The sequence below is a fragment of the Microtus oregoni genome, unplaced genomic scaffold (assembly GCF_018167655.1).
Source record: "Microtus oregoni isolate MIOR12 unplaced genomic scaffold, Mior012 000004F_ref0000308, whole genome shotgun sequence".
In the NCBI taxonomy this organism is placed as follows: Eukaryota; Metazoa; Chordata; class Mammalia; order Rodentia; family Cricetidae; genus Microtus; species Microtus oregoni.
The window spans coordinates 44,805,955-44,822,006 of NW_024543063.1; the positions used below are offsets into that span (position 1 = coordinate 44,805,955).

At 39.0% G+C, this 16,052-nt stretch overlaps 1 protein-coding gene and 1 non-coding gene across 3 annotated transcripts in view; both read right to left on the reverse strand.

The window, feature by feature from the left end:
* Positions 1 to 16,052, reverse strand: part of Sf3b3 (splicing factor 3b subunit 3) — a 40,989-nt gene that overhangs the window by 15,409 nt on the left and 9,528 nt on the right. For both annotated transcript variants that reach the window (XM_041650362.1, XM_041650363.1), the window contains exons 7-15: positions 15,402 to 15,539; positions 14,249 to 14,352; positions 12,718 to 12,883; positions 11,635 to 11,730; positions 9,696 to 9,768; positions 3,773 to 3,924; positions 3,228 to 3,383; positions 1,070 to 1,225; positions 174 to 317 (exon numbers count right to left, since the gene is read on the reverse strand). In XM_041650362.1, the coding sequence (XP_041506296.1) occupies positions 174 to 317; positions 1,070 to 1,225; positions 3,228 to 3,383; positions 3,773 to 3,924; positions 9,696 to 9,768; positions 11,635 to 11,730; positions 12,718 to 12,883; positions 14,249 to 14,352; positions 15,402 to 15,539 (1,185 nt within the window). The remainder of the gene's footprint in view (positions 1 to 173; positions 318 to 1,069; positions 1,226 to 3,227; positions 3,384 to 3,772; positions 3,925 to 9,695; positions 9,769 to 11,634; positions 11,731 to 12,717; positions 12,884 to 14,248; positions 14,353 to 15,401; positions 15,540 to 16,052) is intronic.
* LOC121447734 lies at positions 15,746 to 15,833 on the reverse strand. The gene has a single exon (XR_005974257.1). It is a non-coding gene; the product is annotated as a small nucleolar RNA SNORD111 (small nucleolar RNA).

The following is a 16,052-nucleotide window of genomic DNA, read 5'->3' on the forward strand; positions in this document are numbered from 1 at the left end:
CTAAATAACTAAGAGAAATGAATCTATGACAGCACTATAAAATGACCTTCATAAAGTGGCTGGAACCATAAGCAAAAAAAAAAAAAAAAAAAAAAAAAAAGCCTGTACTGGATAAAAATATAAGTGGTAGCTACAGAAGGCCTGGCATCAGTATGAACCCCTGGACCTCTTACCTGCAATCCAATGTTCAGGTATAGGAAGCCAATAGAGCCCCTCTCACCCAGCTCATCTTGTTTCTCGGTCCCACCCATTTCCACAATACACAGAGACTCAGGCTGGGCTGGGAGAGCCTGCATACTCAGAGGTTGTAAACAGTCCTGTGGAAGGGGAAGGAAAAAAAAAAATCAATCAATCAAACAAACAAGCCATTAAGAAATAATCAATTTTGAAAAAGAACATATCCACAGGTTATTAAAATTAAAGTAGGATCTTTCTCAAGGGCAAAGAAAACCCCTAAAATAAGCTGAGGCAGTAGAGTCATTAAATCTAAATCTCAAATAAACTTTGGGAACTCCTATTTATTTTTGTCAAAGTGGGCAACAGTCAAAGTAAACAAAGACTATCTCCCTGAAAATAATGTAAAGCTATAGAACAAGTAAATCTCCTTTTAACAAACAGTTTTGGGGTTTTAAACTACAAAGGGCAAGGCTGGAGAGATGGCTCCAGTAGTTAAAAGAACTTGTGGCTCTTCCAGAAGACCCAAGCTCCCAGGATCCACATGGTGGCTCAAAATTATCCATTTCAGGTGATCGGACACCTGGTGCACATACAGACATGCAAGCAAAACACTTTAATACAGATAAAATAGAGAATACACTGCAAAAGTAATTCAAGTCCTATGTCAAAAAGATTTAACAGTCAGTCTCAAATCAGTATCTTTAAACTACAACCAAGACTCCTGAGGTGTGTTTTGAGAATCAAAAACAGCAGCAGTTTATAGAGCATGTCAAAGTATGCCTGAGAGATCAGATTGTTGTTGGACCTTCAGAAACAGAGAAATTAAGAGGGTGGAGGGGAAGAAATAGTTTCAAACTTAGGCTCCACCCACAAAACCGAGGGGACCACTCACTGATGGGTCAAGGGATATGATTCTGACAGTGTTGTCCACCAATCCCACAGCCAGGAATCGAGATCGCTGTTCTCCTGGAGGTACGTTGGCCAGACTCATGCACACCACGTCTGCTGACATCTCCTTCCGTTCTGTGTACTCGTTCAATTGTCCTGACTGTGAGGAAGGAAAATAAAATAGGTCTATGTGCTATAATCCACCCCCAAACTCTGTGCCTACGAAAGGAAGACGATGGGTTAAGCCCCCCATCCTTTTTGCTTTTGAAACAGTTTCATGTAGCTTATACTAGCTATGTAGCCAAGGATGAACTTGAACTTTAGGCCCCACTGCCTCCACTGAGTACTACAATCACACCCAGTTTATGCAGGGCTGGGGATCTACCAACTGAGCTATATTACTAGCACCTGTCTCACATCTCCCTTGTAATAATAGTCAATGCCCAAGAATTTCACCATTTCAGGTCCCATAATCAACTTCACAGGTTAATGTCTAACACGTTAATATCTCAGAGGGGGAAAAATAAAAATATCTTTGACAAAAAGCAGGATATGGCACAAACATAAACTAACCTAGACCAGGAAACAGAAATATAAACTTCATGAGAACCCTGAATGAAGCCAGCTGTGGTAGTACAAGACTATAACCCCAGCACATGGAGACAGAAGGGAGGACCAAGGGTTCAAGGCCAATTTAGTCTATGTGAGATCACCTCAAAAACAAAACCCTTCTGCCAAAAAACACCTGAGTGAAAGTGAACTGAAACATGGTCAAAATCAAATCTCAACTCTAGTAGAGATTTTTGAAGAGTTCATATAAAATGAAAAGTCGGGCACAATGACTCCTAAGTGTAATTCCAGAATTTAGGAAGCTGAGACAGAAGAACTGCTTAGGATTACTGTGAGTTTGACACCAACCTAGAGTCCTACATCAGAACCCATCTTTTTTTTTTTATTTTATTTTCGAGACAGGGTTTCTCCGTAGCTTTTTGGTTCCTGTCCTGGAACTAAGCTCTTCTAGACCAGACTGGCCTCAAACTCACAGAGATCCAATCAGAACCCATCTTAAAAAGCAAAACAACAACAACAACCAACAAACAAAAGCAAAAACTGGGAGCTGGAGAGATGATTCATCAGTTAGGAGCACTGGAGGCTCTTCAAAGATCCTGAGTTCTATTCTCATGTGATTACATGGCAGCTCACAGCCATCTACAGTGGGGTCTGATGCCCTCTTTTGACATAATGTTGGAAATACAGATAGAGTACTCACATAATTAAAAAACAAAGAGAAGAAAATAAATCTTTGCCAAATATTCATTAGATAACGAAGGTGGGCCAGATAATAATGGCACACACCTTTATTCCCAGTATTCAGGAAGTAGAGACAGGCAGATCTCCAAGTCTGAGGCCAGTCTGTTCTACAGGGTGAGGTACAAAAAAATTAGCAAGTATTTCACTGTCAAGAGGACTCCACATAACTCTAATCTGAATGAGATTTACTAATTTTTGTTCTTTAGAAAGGGCCAGATTGGGCTGGAGAGATGGCTCACAATCTGTAATGAGATCTGTCACCCTCTTCTGGCCTGCAGGTAGAACCCTGTATACATAATAAATCTTTAAAAAAAAAAAAAAAGTCAGATTAGTCAAACAATGGTGGTGCATGCCTTTAATCCCAGCACTCAGGAGGCAGAGACAGGTGGATTTCTTTAAGTTTAAGGCCAGCTTGGTCTACAGAGCAAGTTCCAAACCAGCCAAGGCTACAAAAAGACCCTGTTTTAAAATCAAACAAAACAAAACAGATTAGAGCCGAAAGACCTCAAGAGTTAGGTGTTTACTGCTCTGTTCTTGGCAAAACCAAGTGTGGTCCCCAACACCCACATGGTGGCTTATAACTCAAGTTTCAAGGAGGAGATTCAACACTATGTCCATATAAAAAAAAAAAACCATACATACATATATATGGTGCACATAAACTCATGCAGGCACAAATACATATACATAATAATAATAAATCTTTAAAAGGACCAGACTGTCTTATGAACATGCTCATTCCCAATACCCAATACTATATATACTGATAACAATATTACCAAGCTTCAGAATCTCAGTCCAAAAACCATAATGAAAGATAACACATGGTCAACAACAAAAAAATAACATACAGGATCCATCTCGAAATAGACAAGTTCTCCTCCAGTCAGGGCGATCACCACTTGCCGCTGGTTCACTGCACACTTCACGATTGTTTTCTTGCCAGGGGTCTTCCACTCATTGACTCTCTTATCTGCTCTTATGTGTCGAATGCCATCTGGATACACCTAGAAGTCAGTCAAAGAACAAAATGTAACTAGCAATTTGAATATCACCCAGAATGATTCTCATGCCTGGCAAACCTGAAATTTAGATATCAACTAGAGTTAGCAGAGCCCAGACAAATTAATTTTTAAAGATTTTTTTAAAAGTTCATGCTTTGCTACACAAGTTCAAAGAAGTCCAAAGCCTACTTGATAAAGATGAGAACAGCAATAATGGATTTTGTAACAGAAATGGCAAGCATTGGGAATGTTAGGTTTCAAATTGCTTAGTGAAAATCTGAAAGGAATTCTCAGTACACTTTTTTATGTTGATAAAACATTATGTACCCCTGAATACAAGTACACCACAGCATAACAACATGACAGCATGCTGAGCAGATAAGCAAGCTCACCTGAACCAATGCATCGTCTCCTAATAAGGAGCAAGACAAGGTTGGAGTGGTTCCCAAGAACCCAGAGTCAGTCACTTCTTCCACAGTCTCCCCGATAGATAGCACAAGCGTGGCATTTACGAAAGATACAATGATGTAGGCATCAAACTCATCTGGAAAAAGAAAAGAAAGGAGTGGTTAGTAAAGAACTCAAATTTACTAGCATTAGAAAGGCAAGTGAGACACTAAGAGTTTCAGAAGCCTTCTACAACACTCCTATGTGTAGTCACTACACACATAGAACAGGATGGTCCAAAAGATGACTGAGGGCCCTCGCAACCTACAAATAAATGCCCAAAGATACTGAGTACAAATGTCTTCCTCTCTTATCTCTGAAAACTAGAATTCTCTTCAGGCATTTGCTAAAGATATCAGAGGGGACAAGACAAAAATAAATAAAAGTTATGGAAATCTTAAATAGCTGTGTGTGCATGCAAAAACTAGAGAAATCTGTGCCAATTGTTGAGTGACTGATGGGTATCATATCATGTAGCCTAGGCTGGATTCAAATCACTTATATAGCTAAAGATGACCTTCTGACCCCTCTGATTCTTTCCTGAGTACTGGAATTACAGAAATGTAACATCATGCCCAACTTATAAAATGTTGGAGATGGAACCCAGAGTCTCCTGCACGATGGGCAACTAAGCTAATCCTGCATAATTCTGACCCATTTAACGAATATTTTTTTTTAAATATTTATTTATTTTGTATACAATATTCTGTCTGTGTGTATGACTGCAGGCCAGAAGAGGGCACCAGATCTCATTCCAGATGGTTGTGAGCCACCATGTGGTTGCTGGGAATTGAACTCAGGACCTTTGGAAGAGCAGGCAATGCTCTTAACCTCTGAGCCATCTCTCCAGCTCCCTAACGAATATTTTATGAGAACTAGAAAGACCAGCCAAATGTGGTGGGACACTCCTCAATTCTGGGCACTTAGAGAAGTCAGAGGAAGGTAGATCTCTGAATTCAAGGAAGTTAAACTATGTAGTGAGACTCAAAAGACAAACAAAAATCCGTAAAAAGACCCTCAACCCTAACTTCTTCCAAAGGGAGCTAATGCAAGAATATAATTTTTAGTGACTAAAGATTTCAGTGACTAAAAAGGACTACTGGAGGTTTGAGCATATTTAGTTATTCTAGAACTAGAACTGGGAATGAGAGAAGAGTACCAGTTAAGCAGGAAATGGGAGAAGGGAGAATGTTGATATTTTCAAGTCCTTGACCTTTCTAGTTTTTCACTGCTTAAAAATGTTAACACAGTGGCTAAGAGCAATCTTATTAGAATTTGTTTTTCATAAAGTATTGAATAAACAAATACTAATGAGTTTCTCAAGGTCTTAAGATCTGATTTCTATATAAAGGCATCCTTAATAATTTCCCCTGAAGAATCCCATTGTCAAAGGGCATCTATTTCCCATACCTTCACTCTACAGAATAAAACAATTTCTGAGTCGCCTATGTCCACAATCTAGAACAGTGCATACATACTGAATAAAGGCACATTTATTGTTTTCAATAAGATTCCTCCCCCACTCTGTATCTGTATGGTTACATCAATCTTTTGTCACCTTTTGCTCTACCCAGAAATCAGTTAAACAAAGGACAGAATAACAGAGTAAGGCACTAAATGAGACTGGCAGCTAAAGAGCTCTGCTAGCCCTAAGTCTTGTCAGAGTTCAATGCTAAGGGACTAACCTAGTATTCTACCCACACCAAGAACCATTTTTGGTTTGTATTATTCCAAAATCACTTATTATTAGAATGATTAGAATCAGCATTATAAGAGGGGTGAAGTAAAGACATGTTATTGGTGTAGTGTACATAGTGCTACCCCATTAGCAGAACATAGTTTGGTGAGTTGTAATCAGTATTTTTTAACAGAAATCATGTCATGAAACTGCTTCACACAGTAAGGGTTAAGTGCCGCTTGACAAAACTTCCAGTTAATACATGTATGCAACAAGGGTGGCTGAAAAGGAAGAACCAAAGACCTTTCTTAACAGGCAAGTTCTGATGGCTGGACCAGTAGAGTGGTAACTCACAAAGTACAAACACAACTTCCAAAACTTGAATAGTACTGGACCAGATAAATGGTGCTATTTTACAATTGTACTGTTGAGCTGGGCAGTGGTGGCGCACGCCTTTAATCACAGTACTTGGGAGGCAGAGGCAGGCGGATCTCTGTGAGTTCGAGGCCAGCCTGGTCTACAAGAGCTAGTTCTAGGTCAGGCACCAAAGCTACAGAGAAACCCTGTCTCGAAACCGCCCCCCCAACCCAAAACAGTTGTAACTGTTAGCATGTGTCAAGTGCTCTGGAGACATCACATATAATGGCTTCATAATACAAAGCACTGTTTGCTATTATAAAATGACTTAAGGCCTGACGAGATGGCTCAGAGGGTAAAGGTGCTTGTTGCACAAGCCTTGAGATCCAGGTTCCACCCACAGAAGCCACATAAAGAAGGATGGAGAGAAGTGAATCCACAAAGTTGTCCTCTGTACTCCACATGCACGCTGTGTCTACACATACACCATAATAAGTAATATTTAAAAAGGAAATTAGGATATAGTTGTCTCTAAATGGATTTCTATAGTTTAGAGAAAGACCTAAATTAATCTCAACCCATTATCAACCTTAAAACTCTATTCCAGCTCTGAATTTCTGACATGTAGTAACAAACTGCTTATTTTTGTAAAAACACCGCACCATATCTCATATTTCTATTTACTAAAACTTGGTACCTTGAAAGTTGTGTAAGACTAAATTAAAGTCAATCCATAAAGGGCTTTAACTGGCCACACTTTCCAGGGTTTTCCTTTAGCTGAGAGGGAAAAGGAGTCTTTTTGGAAGAGAAGTCGTACAATTTTTGACTTACACATGAAGAGAATGGGGTTGAGAAGGGGAGCCCAGGGCTACACCTCCCCTTTAACCACCAGTTCAGACTACTCAGATATAAAGGAAATGTTCAATGAACTTAAGCAGGGGGTCACACTTTGACTAAATGACTCAACACGTGAGAGAACAATGCCTAAAGCTTTAAAATTCCTTTAATTGCAGATTTCCTGAAAATACCCATTTCCCAGTAAATACCAAGCACACCATAACTTCTACTATTTCCATTCTCCAGCAATGTCCTGAAACAGATTAATTACTACTACTCTTAGGGAGATTACGGGGTAAAAGCTGACATTCAGAAAAAAAAAATGCTTCAAGCATAAGAACTATATAAATTAAATCCTTTTTCTAGAGGTTGTGAGTCTTACACGAAAATTATTTCTTTCTGTCTCAGGGAAGAATCTCTTAGGGTAAGAAAACAGCTCTTAATGCCCAATACTTCAATTTCTCTCTCCCTGCTGCCCCTCTGGAGCACTACCAAGCAGCCCAGAGAGGGAACACTTTACTCTTCTTGCTGTATGATCAACTACTCTGCAAACAGTCCTCTCCAAAACGTAACAAGAGAGAGCTACAATGTAGATGACTGATCTTCTGTATTTCCTTCTCATTTGATATTCAGAGCACCTGGCTCTGCTTGCTTCAGTTTACTTCTTGAGGTCCTACTCTTTCAGTCAATACATCTAGAATGGATAATTCTAAAAGAGACTGAAGCTGTGCTTTGCTAGTTATACATTTTTTTCAGTTTCATAAAAGCCAACTAGACGTACTGTTCAGACTCTGGGGGAAAAGAGAGGCTTATTTATGCCTTAGACCAGCTTATAAGCGAGCAGATGGGTGACTGTCACTACGATACACACTGAGATCCAACTGCAAAGTTCCCTCTGAGAGACACCATTAGGGCAGCCTCAGTATTCTGTGCAGGTCATCCCTTTCCCTATAAGATCCCACAGTAGACCCTAGCAGTAGGTACACACCTGTGATAATCAGCACCTTCACCAGCCACCTGTGGAAGAGAAAAAAAGGCTTGGTATTGGTAGTATACATCACCAAGTACCAGCCAAGGTTAGTATTTGCCTGAAGACGGAAACACTTGTGGATAGAGGAATGCTCACTCAGTAGTAACGTGGGATATCTGGAAAGAAAATGACCAGGAAACCTAACATGTTTTTGAGGGTAATTGCCCCAAAGTACAGTAAAAAGTAAAACTGATCAGGAAATAGTTGCTTCCTAGCTTTTGATATTTAAGAGAACATCAATTTCAACTACCAGTTCCATCACACTAGAAACTGCCCATCACTTATGTTGGCGAACATTTCTCTCTCTACAATCCTTCCTTCACCTTCAAATAAGCCTCTTTCCCGTCCTATAACCCCTCCTGCCAGCATGCTTACACTTTCACATCAGTGCAAACAGGAGATGCATACCTGTCTTTTTAAATTTTTTGGTGGTTCTATAGTATAGATCTGGCCTCAAACCCCTATGCATGCTTGTCAAGTGCATTACCACTGAACTACTCCAGTCTCTTTTATATGACAAATGTTCTAAGGCAGAAATTCTACGTCAATTACTCTGAAAGATGACTACAAGATGAAAGCACACAAGAAACCAATACTATAGACTCCCACCAGAGTTAGTCAAAATAAGCACTGAATTAGGATTCAGGAGATAATTTTCTGCTATTTAGATGTATTGATTTTAGAGTCAACACTTGAGATTTTTCTGCCTTTTCTTCATAAAAACGATGAGTAACTTCAGCAAACCTAAATCTGCTCTAAAACTTTCAAAAACTATCTAAAAATTAGAAGCTGGGCACATGCCTGTCATCACTGTACTCAGGAAGCTGAGAAAAGACTGTGAATATAAGACCACTCGGGACACAACAAGCTCTAGGCTAGCCTAAGTAAACAATGAGATCTACCTTTAAAAGCAGCAGATCTCTCAAAGCATCTTTCTAGTTTAACTAATCTAAGTAACACTTATTCGAACCTTTTTATTACAATCCACCAAAATTAAGACCACCAACAACTAGTTTCTCTATGTAGAAATCTTTTCAAACCAAATATTCAACCACTTTCTCAGCTAAAACAAGCCTATCAATTTCCTGATGACACTCCTCTTTCAATTGATTCCAACTATGAGAACAAAATCCACAAAAAATAAAACACGTAACATTCTAAAAAGTTTTCCTCCTTTCCCATTTCCCTCCAGCTTGTTCCATTCAACTAGAACATCTAAACCTCAGGCAGAATTACAGCTGTTTTCCAGCCAAAGCTTTGTTTGCTGGCCAGATTTCACTAGTTCAACATTCCTGAGAGAAAAGATGAAAATGAGGTCTCAGAACAATAACCTGCTCCACAGGGAACCACTGGAAGCATGACAAGAGTTCTGTTATGGGACTGAAATTCAATGTCATAAGACATTCTTATCACTGGCGTACCATACAAGTAAAAGACTTTCAGTTTTGAGGTGACCATTTTTAATTAAAAAAACTCAGATTCCATCTCCTTCATGACTCCTTTTCTACTGAAATTGATTCCACTCAATTAATCTAAACATTTTTAGGCATGAGCAGAACGGACCAATTAATAGGTTTTATAATCTTGACTTTCACTGTAATTTTAGCACAATGAAAACATAATTCAAGTACAACGAGAAAACAATTTTCTCCTTAGAACATACCTCTTACAGAGGTGAAACCAGAGCTTTATAAATTCAAAAATCTCACAGGCAACTGCTGATCCTGAAATGTTTATGCTGTAACTAAAACATAAACAGCCATTCTAGACCCTCGCTATCCACTTTCAGAATGAGCAGCAGTACATGAAAGTACCCTGACCAGAAGCCTCAAAAACTATGGTGTTGTGCCAGAAGTTTCTGTGGTAATAGATAAAGCGATATAGACATATTATGCATGCAGTTTCTATGTTTCCCACGGCAATGGTTCCCAAGTCCCATCTTGACTACGAGGAAAAGGACACTTACCTTCAATGTGCCGACGTACTGTCCAGACAGCATTGGGGTTACCAGGGAGCTCAGAAACAGCCATTTCCGACACCTAAAAGGAGAGCAGGCAAGCCACAGATCCAGTGAGCATGAAACTCTACTACTTACTATGCTAGGTAATAATATCCCAAAGGCCTCTAGAGGCCCCACACTGTACAGTAAGGTAAAGAACTGGACCACTTTGTGGAACCTAAAACCCCAAAACTAGAGGCACTGGCAATCTCCATGACAGACAACAAAAAACTATGGAACATATAGAAGGGTACAGGTTTACAGCCAAACTATATACTTCCTTTGGAGCAGTCAAGTCTATACTCATAAAAAAAGACAAGCACCACTGAAAATAAATGAAACCATCTAAATCAGTTAACTTTATTGCTTTCTCTAACTTCCACAAGACAAAAATCACATCTCTTCACAGATGCAAATGCCACACACACACTAGGAAAAATACTGTTTTACCCATGGGCTGCTCAAAGAAAGCAAACAGTACCGGTACAATTTTTTTCCGACTACACTGTGATGCTCCTTAAGGACAGTCAACAACAGATTATACATGAATTCTGTATTTATTACCTTTGGGATTCTGTTATGTAAAGCCACTCTAAGTAAATATTTTTAAGTGACCCAGAGACAGAGTGTTTAATGCATTGTGCTATGTAACTACATCTTCTAGGAAGAACAAGAAAATTCAAGACAATGTCCTTTTGAGTTTCCAAGAACAACAGTAAGACATAAGAACTTCATCAGTGCCGGGTGGTGATGGCTACGACTTTAATCCCAGCACTCAGGAGGCAGAGACAGGCGGACCTCTCTATAGATTGAGTTCCAGGACAGCCAGGACTGTATGACAGAGAAACCCTGCCTCGAAACGCACCCCACACACAAAAAACTTCAGAGTAAAACTTATGTCCAAATATGCTACTCAACTAATAAAAAACTTGGTTTTTATTCAAATAAGACGATAGTCAAAGAAAGAAAGAAAGACATACTAGAAGGAACAAAGCAATAACTATTTTTAACCATTTTCAAAATATAATAAAAGCTCTGTTTATAAAGTTGTAAGGACAGAAGGCAAGGCATTAAAAAGCAACTCTGGAGTCTTTTATCTACACTACACAAAATTGTCTTTTGTGTGGAAAGATTTAGTGGGCAGCTGATCCTCACCGGGAGCCAATGAGCAGTAAATAATCGAGAACTTCAGCCCTGGCATGCAGGTTGGGACAGTTGGACAGCTGTCTGAGGTCAGTCCTAGCTACAGTGAGACCTTTTCTTTAAAAACAACAAAGGAAGCCAGGTGGTAGTGGTTGTGTTTAGTTCCAGCATTCAGGAGGCAGAGACCAGCCAGGCCTACTGAGCAAATTCTGGGACAGCTAGCTAGGTCTACACAGAGAAACCCTGTCTTAAAACAAACTTAAAAATAAAAAAAAGAAAAAAAGAAAGAAAAGGGACTGAGGGCCAGGCCAGGAAGAGAAGAAAAAAAGAAAACGGAAAGTCAAGTAAGCACACGTGTTGTTTCTAAGTCTGATCAAGGCCACTGAAGATTTAGTGAAGTATTTTGGCAGTGAAAATATTTTCAGATTTCCAAAACAACAACATTGAACTTGGTTATACTTTAACAAAAATTGGTAAAAAATAGACAAAGAGTCCTCTTAAGACCTAGCTTGCCAACTACAAACTCTAACTTCAAATGATCACAGAAAATATTTTCTTTCACCAAGATGTCATAGGTAGTGAACCTGGAGTTACCATTCTATTAAGGAAAAGGTAAAACTCCATGAACTTCAGGGACAAGAAAGCGTACATATTTGTTCACAGAAATGGTAGTTCATCTTTGACCTCACTGAAGTAAGTCTGCATAATGTTTTGTGCTGGCCTTCCTTTTACACCATCAAGAAAACCAAGAAATTCATCTTACCTCAAGTCCATGCCTTAAGACTCTCAGAGATGACCGGGGTCCCCTACCACAGGCCACATACAGCTGTGGAGTATCTTCATTGGCCAGATCAGCTATCTGCACAACAAGGGGAAAATGTCTATTAAACTAAGTTTTCAAACCTGACTATGAGAGGACAAACTAGTCTCTAGTTTAAAGTTATATTAAGGGCTACTGACTGGAAAAAGAGAAACGGCCCCCCGTGTTCTATATCAAACAAACAACCAACAGAACAACAAGAAAGAAAACAAATCCCACAAAAAAATTGTTAGGTGGTGGCAGTGCACTTAATACCAGCACTCTGGAGGCAGAGGCAGGAAGAAGCAGGCAGGCCTCTGAGGTAATAGTGACAGCCTGGTCTACAGAGTGAGTTCCAAAAGACAGCAAGGAATGCACAGAGAAATCCTGTCTTGAAAACAACAACAACAACAACAACAAAGATAAAACAGACAGATTAAGAAAAAGAAACAAAACACATGCAATTTGTTCAGAAATCAGAAAGGAACTTTGACACTGAGTGAAATGAAGTATTGTTATATAACCTATACCTGAAATTAGTGTTTCCTTCAATTATCAAATTACACCGAATAATTATAACTGTCACTCATAAAAACAATTTTAACCTACATTCTCAGGTGTTCCAATTACCCTAACCATGACTTCAAAAATTTATTAGACACATTATCAGTTACATATCTATATATGTACTTATGATATGGCTAACTCCTATGTAACTGCACCAAGGACAGTCTTGAACTCAAATCTTACACAATTAGGCAGGCTTATACCTCTAATCTCAGTCCTCAGGAGCTAAGGCAGGAGGACAGCGAATTCACAACTATACTTAAGACTAGTTCACACAGAATCAGACTGTCTCAAAACATCCCTCACAGACTGGTAGGTTTTAGACCCTGAACTTCTTTAACTACCAGTTTTCCACAGCAGTGATTCAACAGACAGGTTGTTCTTAAGACTACAATTCAATCTGAAAAAAAACTTTAAATGATTGCACTTCATTTTAATAATGGGCTGACACAATGTAGAGGTGACTTAATAAGGCCACACCTGGCAAAACAGAATGGGAGAGAGGCTGTCCAATTCATCAACCAGCACAAGGTTTTTGAGTGGTCTTGGCTGAAAGAAGAATGTGTCTCCTTCTTCTAGTGGCATGGCAGATGAAAATTCAGGTTCTTCATCATCATCTCCAAGATGGGCAATTTGATATAAATAACTGGGGAAAAGCAAATAGACTTTCTTTGTCATAGGTTATGTGCAAACGATTGAGCATAGTTAGATTTCGGTTTACTTGGATTTGATTAACAAACTTAGCTGAAAAACTTCATTCGCAACCAACACCCACATAAAAATCAGGATGCAGCAGTACCCATTTATAATCCCAGAGCTGAGGAGACAGGCACGGATCCCTGGAGCTTTCGTCCAGCCAGTCTATGCAAAATCAGTGCACTTCAGGTTCAGTGCAAGACCTTGTTTCAGAAAATAAGGTAAAGAGCCTTGAGGAAGAAACCTGATATTGACACCTGGCCTATATAACCATACATACTTCTACTGGAAACAAGTCAGAAATAGCACAAACTCCTAGAAAGTATCTACATTTTAATTATGAGAAAACTGAGTTTAAATTAGTAAAGTATTTGTATACATGACAAGAGATACTGGCAAGACCTTGCCATTTATGTAAGTAATTTAAGTTGTAGATACTGGTTTTAAATTGGAAACTAGAGTTCAGGTTTCTTCCATTTGGCAATGAAGATCCATCAAAGATTGTTATTACAAAGACCTAGGAAAAAATATAACTAAGGATTGTCCTATCTTGTTGAGGTGTGGAGAAAACTCTATAAAAACTGGGTTTTTGCAGGAAACCCAAAAGAATTTAGACTGTGACCACAAAAAGCAGCAGAGGAAAAATCAATTAAGAACTCACAAGTTACTAGAAATGGCTCTTTAATCATTAGCAAAAAAATCTTGACAACAGCACACTGGTGATGTGCGCAGAAAGTGTAAGTACTAGTGAACTTCAAGTTTAGGTCTGCACAAGAAGTATTTGTGGAAACCTCTCTGGTTTTTAGTTTTCTGGAGACAATCATCTCACGATGTAGCCCAAGTTGGACTTGAACTTGATATTCTTCTGCCTTAGCCTCCAAGGGCTGGGATCTAGGTATGTACCACCACACACTCAGCTAAAGATATTTTTACAGATATTCAGAGGCAGTGACTGAAGCCACTGAAGTAAAGGAAGCTAACAAGAAAACGAACACAAAAATGGGACTGGAGGGATGCTTCGGTGGTGTCGGTAGAGGTGGTTTAAGAGCCTTTTCTGTTCCTGTAGAGGACCTAAGTTTGGTTCCCAGTGTTCACATTTTGACGGCTCACAATCATATGGAACACAAGTTCCAGATGCCCTCCCCTCTTCGAGCTTTCTATATGTACATGGTATCGTACATATAGAAAATTAGAGCAATACTTGTTTAGAAAAACCTTAACTATTCTGTGAAAAGCTCCCTAGTCCTGAAACCACACCGCCCTTTTACTATTTGTGGTAACCAAAGTAAACTGGGACAATAAAAGCATTACTTACTGATTTCCAAATTCTGATGCCACAAAAAGAAAGCCTGTTTTAAGCACACACATAGCAGCAGCAACAGGCACAGTATCAAAATACTTCAGGCGGATCTCAGTTACCTGGAGCAAAAAGACTAGTGTAAAGGCAAGTGCAGCTTGGCCATAGTAGCCCGCTATTATACATCACAAGCAGAACTACGTAAAACACTATGCTCAGTATCTAAACCATAAGCAATCAAATGACAACTTAGACCTGCAAGGCTGATTTGCTTATACATGGTCTACTGTTCTGTTTCAATGCCAAACTTAATTTAGACTGACCCTATAAGGTACAGAAAATGAGGACCTAACCTTTACGAACCATACCAATTTCCAACTAAACAGCTATCTAGATAACTAAAATCGCTCATTGTTAAGGACCAAGTCAAAAAAAGATCATACATATTATCAACTCCTAAGACATGAGTTTTCTCTTATTTATATAAATTACTGTTATGGCTTTACAAGACTTGTTAGCCAGAATGGGAAAACCTATTTTACATTCAAACCCCAAAATAACCACTTTTTAAGTTATCTGTATTTATTTTCCTTCCTTTCTATTAAAAATAGATTGTTTCAAACCATACATCCTAGCCAGTTTCCCCTCCCTCCACTTCTTCCAGGCCCCCAACACCTCCCCTCTCCCCAGATTCACTCCCCCTCCGTTTCCTCTTAAAAAAAAAAAAAAAGCCGGGCAGTGGTGGCGCATGCCTTTAATCCCAGCACTCAGGAGGCAGAGGCAGGCGGATCTCTGTGAGTTCGAGACCAGCCTAAAAGAGCTAATTCCAGGACAGGCTCCAAAACCAGAGAAACCCTGTCTCAAAAAAAAAAAAAAAAAAAAAGCAGGCCTCCAAATAGGACAAAACAAGATGCAATAAGACAAGGCAAAAGCCCTCTTTCCAACTTATCGAGTATCAACTTTCTCCCTATCTTCACTCAGGTGCAAAGCAGCTTTGAAAATCTTACAGGTGTGTGTGTGTATGCATGTATATATATATGTATATACACACATATATATGTGTGTATATACATATATATACACCAAGTACTTTTTAAATTATATTCAAATTAAAAAGCAAAATAGACTACAACAAAGGCATATTTTCCCACCCCACCCGTTGTCTACTTACCATATCTTCATCTGTCTCCAAAGTAATCTTAAAGATATCTCCCTGCTCCGTTTGGGCCAAAAAGAAGAACATGGACTTGGTCTTATGGGTAGCAGAGCACACAAAAATCATTCCTCTTTCAGGGTCATCCAGGTCATTCTAGCAAGGCCAAATATATAACCAACATCTTAGAAATAGATACTCCTTACTCTAGAATTCAGAACTTTAACACTCAAGTACACATATTTGTATGTGTACTAACATACGAATATTAACCACAGTAGCTGCCAACAAAACAACTTGTCTGTTAGAAACATATACTAAACGCCCAGTAACCAAAAAAAACAGCTAATATTCCAATTCTGTAGCCTGATCAGATCAGTAAGGCAAAAATCATCTCCAGAGAAAAATGTCAGAGAAGAGACATGAAATTAAAGTCATCATTTCAGGCTGTGAGTAAAAATTTAAAAACAAAAACTACATTCACACTGCCATGAGGCATCCATCACCAACCAATCAGTGCAGTACCAAATTCTGTTGCTCTGAGTTTTTAATGTTAACGTCTCATAAAATATTTCTGCTAGCAAACTCTATATGAAGTTTTATAGCAAAGTCCTGGCCGTTAGATGCTCAGGAAATGTCCGATCAACAGGCTGATTTCACTATTTTTAG